Genomic DNA, 10,695 nt, shown 5'->3' with positions numbered 1-10,695 from the left:
AAAAACCAAGACGCTTTCTCATCGTCTTTGTTCTGCTGCCGAGCAATGCATATATATTCAGGCAGGCACACAGCACAGCACAGGAGGTAGAGCAGATGACTCTCTTGTCTATCCTATTGTCTACGACTACGACCGCATAGGCCGGCCCGGTCGGTTCTCCTCATCGACAGTCGCGTGGATCCCACATGCGGCGACCCGACTGCCGAAATAAAAACAAGCAGCGGCAGCCGGCAACCACCGGTAGTTTGCGGGTGGATGCACTGTGCTGCTGCCTTGGTAAATGCGATTCAATGGTTCCGTTCCGTGGGATCCAATCCAACCCAACGCAGACGCAGCGCAAGGCGCATCTGCAAGTACGTATACGTCCTTGCGGGTACCTGGCCACCTGGGCAATGGCCGGCGAACCATCCATGGCCGCAATAAAAACAACAAGTCTGCCCGCCCGCCCCCCAGGCCCCCAGCCTACGGGGACGCTCTCGATCCGTCGCTTGCTTTGGCACTTGGCAACGTGCAGAGCACATGCTCGCGCGGCTCACATGTATGGCTGCTTCTTTGCTGCTCCAAAGGCTCATGCATGGGGATCGGCATGAATAGGTACAATCCAAGAGATTTCAGTTTCCAGATGCGTAACGGTCGAAGTCGAAGATGGCGGCGCCGGACAATAATGAGGAGAATTCAATTCACGGATCTGAATGTTCACAACTCTTTGACAGCTTCACCTCTGTCATTCAGTCTTGCTGAGTGATATAGGTCCTGTTTTGTTTCGGCTTCTGGCAGCTTCTGGCCACCAAAAGCTGCTACGGACTACCAAATGCTCAGCTTTTCAGCTAGCTTCTATAAAATTCGTTGGGACAAAAACAATCCAAAATCAACATAAACACATAATCGGCTGAGTCGTTATAATATTAGAAATCCGTCACTTTCTAGATCTTGAGTCCTATGAACAACTTTATCTTCCTCCACACGTAATCGTAATAATACTCAGATTTTTCCCACAGCCAGATTCTCTCCACAGTCAGATTTTCAGAAAAGCTGGTTAAAAAAAAGCTGAACGAAACAGGCCCATAATCGACCCGGCACAAGCCATTCCTCTCCTCTTTTTTTTCGGGGCAGAATCATCTAGCTCATTCAGATGCACGTGCGAATATTTTGAGGCAGGCCAGTTGGTTTGAGTGTTGGCAATTCCACTGGATAATTGATTTGGACTGAAGCTTCAGCTCAAAATTAAAAGGAACTACTACCGAATTGGGGTTGGACTTCAGCGGGGGGGTCGGCATCGATGCGCCTCGGGCTGATCGACCTTGTGTTTCCGAACCCGAATTTCAACGTAGTACTAGCGACTAGGCGTAGTAGGCCGCCGGTGAGGTGCGCTTGCATTGGGAGGCGGAAGCGGCACCTTAGGCCTCCTTTGGTAACCCGGTAACCCGGCGGGATCCCGGCCCAATCCCGAGATAAAATAACCTCGGGCCCAATTTTCCCCGAGCAAAATAAAATTGCGCTTGGCAGCCCATTATCCCGGCCGAATCCACGGGAGAGGAAGGGGCTATCTGGCCTAGCCTCACGAGGTCGGGCTGGAAACCCTCGCCTCTCGCGGTCTCGCCTCTCCAAGACACCCAGGCCGCCGCCTTCGCCTACAGGCACCTTGCCGCCTCCGTCCGCTGCCCGTGGCTTCCGTCCACCTCCACCTCACTCACCCACTACATCGCCGACCAAGCGCAGCACCGCGCGTGGACCAGACACCGCCCGTGGCTTCCGTGGACCAGACGCCGCCCGTGGCTTCCGTGGACGCAGCACCGTGCGTGGACCAGCCGCTGCTACATCGCCGACCAGGTAAACATCGCTGACCAGGGAGTGAATCATCTAGAGATTGGGCTGATATAAGTATTGTAGCGATAATTATTCTAGTACGGAAGCAGTAGATGGAGAATGTACTATTCAGATTTTTAATATTTGATTGTGCACACTGCGGTTCATTGTATTCAAATTTTTAATAATTGATTGTGCACACTGCGGTTCACTGTGGATTTTTAATAATTATACGGAAGCAGTAGATTGGTGCAACAAAGCAAAGGTTAATTTATGTAGAAACATACACGGCTCTAAAAAATAATTATGTTTTTGTAGGAAAAAAGGACATATTTCTTGTCATATTTCTTGTAGAAACGTACACACTTCTTGTTATATTTCTCAGACATGTTCTCTTGTTTTAGGGATACTAACAAATAGGTTCTAAAATTGAGTTGATAAGGAAACATTTGAAACAGGAGGAGGATGATGATGATGAGTTATTTTTTGTGTTAGTTCCAGCTATATATGCTTCCCTTTATTCTGAAAAGAGGCCAGTACACACTTCTTGTCGTAGTGGTGCACAAAAAATTAGAGAAATTTCTACAAGCAGGTAGCTGCGAGGACTGCTATTTAGTTACCAACAATGTGTCCGATTGTTGTGGCTTAGGGACGAGATTCACAAGCAGGTAGTTATATAAATCACTCAATTTCTACAACATTTTTTACTTGCTTAAATCTGCTATTTCAGTTTTTTTGCTAGTAAAATCTGCTATTTAGTTACCTCTATTGTTTAATTGCTTAAATCTGCTATTTCAATTTTGTTTCTAGTAAAATATGCCGCTATTTGAGTTCAGCTATTTATGTTTACATAAGCAAGTGCTTCATAAACATCTAAATCCACACCTTTGTTCCAGTTCAGCAATGTCTTCTCTTTATTACAGATGTGCTGATCCAATTCAGTTTTCAGAGTATGTTGACAATCTGAATTTAGTTCAAGCAATACCTTCTCTTTATTACAGATGTTTAACCAGGTGCTTCATAAACATCTGAATTCAGTTCAGCAATGTCTTCTCTTTATTACTGAATATTGAACTAAATATAAAGGCTTTCATGTCCCCAAATACAGAGGGTCTCCAAATTGGATATTGAACTGAATATAGAGGAATTGAATATATATACATTTGTCTAAGTTTTCTCATCAACAGGTGATACACAAGGGATTTTCATCAACAAGTGGTCGCCAGAAGAACTGAAACATCAAGATGGCGTTTGCTTTTAGGTCGTGTATGTTGAAACTATATGTTTTATTATTATGCACTGAGACTATGTTTGACATTGGTCGTGTACACTGAGACTATGTTTTATTATGAGACTATGTTTTATTATGATGCACTGAGACTATGTTTGTGCACACATGTTTTATTATGACTATGTTTTTTTATGAGACTATGTTTTATTATGATGTACTGAGACTATATTTGTGTACACATGGGCTATGTTTTATTGTGAGACTATGTTTGACATTGGTCTTGTAAAGTAGCTGCACACATTGGTTATATGTACACTGCACACATGAGCAGTGTGGAGTTCTTTGTTGGCTGAAAGAGTTCCCTGCTGGCCGAGTGGTGTAGAGTCCCCTGCTGGCTGCCAAAGAGCAGCAGAGAAAGGTAGCCCCGTCCGGCATTCCTAACCCAGGGAATCTGGATAACAGGGATTATGGCCCCTGGGTGCTCACTCCCCTGGGTTACCCTCCCCTAGCTGCCAAAGGAGTTATTCAGATGGATTGCTGGACCAGCTGATGGACCTTTTTGAGATGCGAAGATATAAGAGCGACTGATCGTTTGAAGCTGTACTTTTTTTCTTGGAGTGGCATGGAGGGAGGTCTCTTCACGATCTCAAGGACTCATTTTCTGACGGATGAAATCACTTGGGGCCGTTCCTTTTAATTGAGAAAAAGGCACTTCGCTTTTCCTTTGGGTTCAAGCCAACAAGGAAGGAGGAAAACAGCAGACAAAACATTGACCTGAAAAAGCGCATAGTTAGTACAGATAAACTCTCAAGGATATGCAGGGCTGGACCATTTAATAATTGGTACCAGTAAAATGAAACGAAAGAAGGTCAAACTGGCATCAAACTTAGATCTCCTAAGGGTTTTAGAGAGGAAGAAAAACAATCATACTTTGACAAGAGTGAATTTTCTCAGATCTCTTGTGCTCACAAAGTTCTTTTTTTTTTCATTTTTTAAGTGAAGATAGTGTGCCAATCGCCTTGAGTAAATTTCTTATGCACCATTCCTTATATGTCACTAGTACTTCAATTTTTCCCTTTTGTATACCACTGCCGTCGTAGTAACAGATTACACAGCAATGCATGGTGCAGAAGAGATGAAAAACAAAATCTTTTTCATCCCCTATGGGACAGTGGCATACAAGGGAAGTAGAGTGCCAACTGCCAAGCAATGGTGCATGAGAACTGAGGAGCAAGAACTTCTCAAGAGTTTCTTTAGAAATAGATCGAAATCCTGAAGAAGAAGAAAAACCTGTGTTTCTACATCAAGCAACTTGCTGCCGGTTTGCAGCGTATCAGTATCAGAGCTTTTGTTCATTTCTTCGCTCAGGTAAGTCTTGATTGATGCTAATGAATACCTCATTCTTCGCCTCGGAACAAAAAACGGCAACAGTTGGTTATCACTTTAAACAATAGCTGATATTCCAGAATCCATTAAACTATGCAGAATTACAATTAAAGTACTACATAAATGTACTGATGAAGTACATAACGTACATTATATTTTATAGTATGCTCAACTTGTCAAGATTCTTTATAAACAACCGTGATGCACTACATAAGATGGAGGAACAATTACTGCAAATCAAGGATGACAAAGGACAAACGGAAAGAAGAAAAAAAATCGAATATTTCAGTTGGAGGTAGCTCCTCCTCATTGCCTTTCAATAGAACACAGAAAACCCTTCGTTTCCACATCAATTTTTCCATGATTCGTTGCATCCATGGCTGTTACATTACCCAGTCCAGATCAGCTCAGTTCAGCAGAGATAAAAATCGGAGCAGTAATTCTAATCCGCGGGGGGAGATACTATCGACTCATCCCTCACCGCAACACGTTACAATGGGGGGAAATATAAGAAAGCATTTCCGTTTGGTTCTTGAGCTCCACCTATCTGCAGAGCGGGTTGTTAGGCGTGCCGCGCCCGACCTCGTCGGCGGCGTACTCGACGCCGCAGTAACAGAAGGCGGCGTCCTTCTTGTTCTTCTCGACGGCCTTGAGGATGGACTCGAAGACGGGGACCTCGCAGGGGATGCGGAGCACGCCCTCCTGCTGGAACCCGAACTCCTCCTCGGCCTCCCGCAGCAGGGCCGCGAAGGCGCGGTGCTTCAGGTACTCCATCGGGATCACGAACCTCTGCATCGCGGGGCCCACGCACACGGCGAGGTGGCCCTTGGGCGGCGGCGGAGGGGACCCCGAGGGCGGCCCGTCCGTGAAGGAGAGCGTACGCTTCAGGAACTTCCTGGTCTTGCTCTCGCCGGCATTGCCTCCGCCGCCGCCGGAGGTGGGCGAGCTTGGCTCCTTGGGGGTGACCGAGAGCTTGCGCCACTTCTTCAGCATCTGCTGCATCCGCACGACCTCGGTGATCTTGTTCGACTTCTTGGCGCCGGAATGCTCCATCTGCGCTTTTTCGTGCTGGGGACGATCTGGGGAATTTTTCTGGTGGTTTTGAGGCGCTCTCAACGAGTTTGTGTCGATGGGGCGTGTGGTGGAGCTCTGCGGCGCTCATCGAGGGGATTTTAAAGGCATAGGAGCATGGGCCCCACCGGTCCAGCTTACTCTTTCTCGAGTGGGCCCCACTTTAATGTTTTTATCTGTAAATTACTAAATTTCTTCTCCATGTCGATCATCTTAAAGTAAAGTTCTACTGATTCAACCGAACTGTCGATGAGTTTAGGTAGTGTTTGGTTGAGAAGCCAAGTAGAACGGAGCCGTTCCATCCTTGATTCTAGGAACAGAGTCACTTTGTTCTGTGTTTGGTAATCTAGAACAGAGCGGCTCTGTTTTTTGTTTGGTTGCAGAGTGAATGGAACGGAGCGTGACTGTGAGAACGGGATGGGAACGGAGCGGCTCCGTCCGGTTGATTTTTTGGAGCGGAATGGTTCCGGATCTGAGGAGAATATTCCCTAATTGGAGCCATTCCGTTCTAGTTCCTTTGTAACCAAACAACAATAAAATTAGGACAGAACGGTTCCATTCTACTTGGCTCTTCAGCCAAACACTACCTAATTGGTCAAGCAAGCTCTCCTCTCTTCATTTTCTCAGGTATGATTTTTGCGGTTATTTCAAACCCCGAGACATAACGATGTCCTAAATCTAATAAAATTTGTAACCGAAATTATTAATATCTACCACATCATAGCAGTAAATCATGAAAATACTTTTCTAGGGATGAAAATGTTATCCGAACAGGGCAAAATTAATATTTTAAAATAGATATATATAAAGTTTAATATTCATCTTTTCTTATGTTATCAATCACATATTTACAAATAAAAATGAAATATTGCATAAACTGTTTTATGTATTATTTGCTCTCTACAACAACAAAAAATGAAAAAATATCAAATTTATTTATGAATCTATACCGAATTTTATATCTATCATTTGAGAAAATATAGAATGAATTTGAGGTTTACCTTTTAGGAATCTTTATAGGTTCAATGTTAAAAACAAGAATATAAATTTATAAGGCAGATTCTATATTCTGTTTATTCGCAATCAAAGAAGAACGACTAATAAATTGATTACCGAATAAATATCATTTAGACCGTTTTTATAGTGTATCCAATGAAGCACATTTGATATGATGCTCCTATGTAAAAAAAAACTTTGCTTACGCCCATAATGGTTTGACTTAGGGTAACTAGAACTCCCTTGATTAAAGAAGTAGTAAAGATCTATGACGTGTGGACCATGTTAAACTTGAAGAACGAGTTATAGTTGAACCATTGGATATGTTGTATATTTAGGGAGTGTTTGGTTTTTCTGACTAAAGTTTAATTTGTGTCAAATCAACTGGTTGAATATCAATACAAATATTAAATGTATGCATAGTTAGATTTAATAAATTTGTTCGTCTTTTAGTCTTTAACTATGTAATTATCATTTAACATTCGATACGATAAGAACTAACTTTAGTTAGACGAATCAAACACACCCTTATACATCTTCGTGTGTGTTTCTTAACAGATAATTACTTTTAACATTGGAGACGCCCTAATTGTCCCATTTCCTGCTATGCATACCAACAAGAGTTGTACATGTTTGTGTTGGATAGTGGTGGACCGACCTTACAACGACCTTATAACCACTTAGACATAGCGAAGTGTAAAAGATTTTCTTCCAAAAAAACACTACTTTTTTCTAAATAAATATTTTTACGTAATAATAATTGTTTGCGTTTCTAAACTTCCTTTTGATCTGCCACTAATTAAGCCAGTTTGAATGATATATTTCATTGTATTGTTTCTAAGTCTGTTATGGCAACGTTCATCGCGTTGCCATCTAAAACACAGTGTATCTATAGTTCATCCATACATAACTCTGCCATCTCCAATAAAGCTCCCACGTATCTTTGATCAGTAAATTGCATGGTCTGTCATCCCATATCATTTATTTATTGAGAATGAAATTCTCATAAAACTCCCACGGAGTGCATATATTTCTTACGGGTTGCAGTCGGACCTCGACCAAAATACTAGCTTTGCGTCAATATAGTTTGTTTAATTGCCTGAATATGTTCTGATCAGGTTTTTTAGTGTGTTTGGGTACCTTTACAAAATTCTACAGCTTATGTACATAGCTTTAAATTTGAAAATATGTTTCAATGCTTATTAGGTTGCTCGTTTTATGCCCTAGTTAGGCTCTGAAGATCCATTGAAAGGATTTGTGTGGGTTTCAGACAAAGTCCCTTTACTTATCTCCAGACATTAATTTAGAGAGTGCCTATAGTTCCTTTAAACCTATTATAAACTAATTCTTTTGACCTTAACCGTTTTTATACAAAATACACAATGATGCAAAAAAAAAAAATCAAACTACTCAAATAAAATACACTTAACATCTTGATATTGCATCTGTTTCAAATCACAACTGTTAAATAGATATATTTAAGAAAACTTAGCCAAACTTGTGCAATATAGTAAATCGTAGAACGAACGGAATAGGTATATATGGTTTGTGTAGAGTAACGAGGTTATTATAGCAGCTTTTATATTTTATCATCTATCTTATCTTCTATTTTAGACTTCACTCTACGATAAAAGACAATGTTGCCTGATCTACTAGACATGGTCTAAGGCTATCTACAACAGCTTACTATCACCGTACGGCTATACCTAAATTCAATCTTAATCTTACGAACAATGCAATTTACAGTAGAAAACAGTATTTTGGTGACTATATAGATGAAATGATGGATAAGATCTAATAACTTTTCAACAAGAAACTAGCGGTGTTCTCTCTCTTGGTTGATGTGTTGGAGGCACTGCATAGATTTTTCGCACCATGTGGTGGCGGGGCGAGAGGAAGACGGCGGCCTGCGGTAACCGGCGAGCGTCGGCGAGTGTCGGCGACCGGCTGCCGGTAACGACGGCGGCGACGGCGGACGGCTAGTTCGTCCGCGACCTCATGTAGATGGGGCCAGTGCAGTTCAGATCGCGAAGGCTCACGCTGGCCCCTGGCTGGTCGGCAATGCTCTCCGGTCTGGACCTTAAGGTAAGTGAGAGTGCTAGAGACACCATCAAGGGCAAGGGCCCCTGGGGCAAGTTCTGGATGTTGAGTACGGATGAATCAGAGGAAGATTCGTGTGGGGAGGACGACACATCAAGCGACGATGGCGTCTCTACACGAGCACTTTCAGTCTGGTCGTCGCAAGCCTCAAATTCTATTGCACCAGGGGAGTCCTCAGTGGAGGCACCATTGCCGGAGAAGGTAGCTTCTTTGGAAAGATCCTCGGTTACGCCGGTTGGTAAATGTGTCCGGCCATGGAACGGCCCATTGCCAAAGCCTCGAAGGTCTCCTAAGCTAACCCTTGGGGATGCCTTGTTAATGGCCAAGGCGGGCAAATTCCATGGCGGCCGGAAGAGAACCACGGCGACGAGATCTGGTCCATCGGAGACCATGAGGCGGCACCCTCAGTTGAGCAGACCGAGAATGGAGAATACGAGGCGTGGGAGACGAACGGAGCGATCCAACGCATCGTCTTCTTCATCGAAACAGGCTGCTGCAGCAGCATGCATAGGTGGGCCTGGCCTGAGAGAAAGTAATGCGTCGGTGGGCCAGAGTGGAGACGTGCTGTGGCGTTGTGCAGTCCAGAACGAACCATACAAGCCGCCCGCCGGTCTTGTGGTTCTTTTTGACAGAACACACGCGTCGCTTCCTCTCTACCACCGAGCGCCAAAGACGAAACGTCTGGCTTTAGGGTCCCAATCCTACGCGGACTCAACCAAGGTGCCGCAGCTACCCATGGAGAACCGCGGGGACTCCCAGCAAGGAGTGCAGGGAGGGCGACCTGTCGTGCCTGGCGCAGGGAGGGCTGCACCGAGGCAGGGATTCCAGTACAACGGCTCAGGACAATTCCGTCCAGGATACGGTGGCGGCCGTGGCTACGCCCAGAACCGGGGGAGGACCTGGTCGCGGGCAGGACACGGGCGCGGAATGCACGGCCCGGTTGGAGGCCGTGGCGCGGCGAGACCCAACCCAGCTGGCCCTGGTACGATGACTCCGGCATCGGGCATGGATGGCACAACGGGGACTGGTCCGGTTGCAGGTGGAAGTATTGGCACTGCTGGGGATCAGGCAGGAATGGCAGCGGCGTTGCTACAGCAAGCACTCTCAGCTCTCCAGGGTATGAATGCCGACAAGGGAGGGGGTGTTGCTCAACCTTCTGCTGCTCAACAACCTGTGATGCCGGTACCTAGTGATGGGAAGAAGGTACACCCGAAACCTGCTGTTGTGGAAGAGAAGAAAAAGTCCGATCAAGAGAAGGAGGGTTTTGTGGATGCGCCTAAGAACAACAAGAGCTACTGCCATAGGTGCTACGGCAAGGGACATGTCATGAGTGAGTGTTCGGCGGCGCTGTTTTGTGAAGTATGTGGCACTGATACGCACATAAAGCACAAATGCCCGGTGTTCAACGCTCCGAAGGTTTATGCGGTTCCGGCCGGCTTTGGCATCAACAAGGGCGGCTTCTTCCACATTCCCTCGAACAAGAAGCTGGTGAAGACGAAGCAAGATGCTAGGACAGCAATGATACAAGTGTCGGAGGGACTGATCAGCTTGGAGAATGTTAACCGTGAGCTGGATCGCTTGCTTCCCGGGTCTGCTCCTTGGAAGGTGGAACAAGTTTCGGCTAGTTCCTACAGAACCACCTTTCCATCAGCCTCGGAACTGCAGCGTATGGTGGAGTGGGGGCCGGTTCGTGCTAAATCACAGAAGGCAGTGCTGGAATTCATAGCTAGCACTAGCATGGCGGAAGGACGGGTCAAGGCAAGGCTGACGGATGTGTGGGTGCAGTTTGATGGACTGCCGGCTCAGCTTTGCACTTACCAACACATTTGGGGAGTGGGTTCGACACTTGGGGTCACGGTTGAAGTGGACATGCCTTTTTTCCGCAAGCATGGGATCTGTAGAATGTTGGTGGCTGTCATTGATCCAGAGGCAATTCCATTCGCAGGTGATGTGGAAATTAACAAGATAATTTACGAGGTGCACTATTGGGTGGAACAAGGCCCTCTGGATGATGATCCAACACCTATGGTCTCTGATCTTGGCGGTGACGACCAGGGTAACGGTGACAACAGCAAGCAAAATAATGCCAAGGAAGGGAATGAGCA

The 10,695-nt window shown here is 45.3% G+C and overlaps 1 protein-coding gene and 1 pseudogene across 4 annotated transcripts; one reads left to right on the top strand and one right to left on the bottom strand.

Moving 5' to 3' along the window:
• The first annotated feature begins 1,539 nt into the window (after nucleotides 1-1,539).
• On the top strand, nucleotides 1,540-3,226 carry LOC103642040 (nuclease HARBI1 pseudogene; annotated as a pseudogene). 3 transcript variants are annotated; one of them, NR_157398.1, is made up of 4 exons: nucleotides 1,540-1,830; nucleotides 2,308-2,474; nucleotides 2,730-2,819; nucleotides 2,994-3,153. The product of NR_157398.1 is annotated as a nuclease HARBI1 pseudogene, transcript variant 2 (transcript). The 3 variants fall into 3 exon arrangements; NR_157399.1 differs by lacking the exon at nucleotides 2,308-2,474 and having other exon boundaries at nucleotides 1,591-1,830; nucleotides 2,994-3,226; NR_157397.1 differs by lacking the exons at nucleotides 2,308-2,474; nucleotides 2,730-2,819 and having other exon boundaries at nucleotides 1,576-1,830; nucleotides 2,994-3,173.
• A 1,479-nt stretch (nucleotides 3,227-4,705) lies between these two features.
• LOC100284202 (SAUR20 - auxin-responsive SAUR family member) lies at nucleotides 4,706-5,549 on the bottom strand. The gene has a single exon (NM_001157097.1). It carries the CDS (start codon nucleotides 5,474-5,476, stop codon nucleotides 4,967-4,969), a length of 510 nt encoding a protein of 169 aa, NP_001150569.1. The 5' UTR covers nucleotides 5,477-5,549; the 3' UTR covers nucleotides 4,706-4,966.
• Nucleotides 5,550-10,695: the final 5,146 nt, after the last annotated feature.

The sequence above is a fragment of the Zea mays genome, chromosome 10 (assembly GCF_902167145.1).
Source record: "Zea mays cultivar B73 chromosome 10, Zm-B73-REFERENCE-NAM-5.0, whole genome shotgun sequence".
In the NCBI taxonomy this organism is placed as follows: Eukaryota; Viridiplantae; Streptophyta; class Magnoliopsida; order Poales; family Poaceae; genus Zea; species Zea mays.
This window is presented reverse-complemented; position numbering and strand designations above follow the sequence as displayed.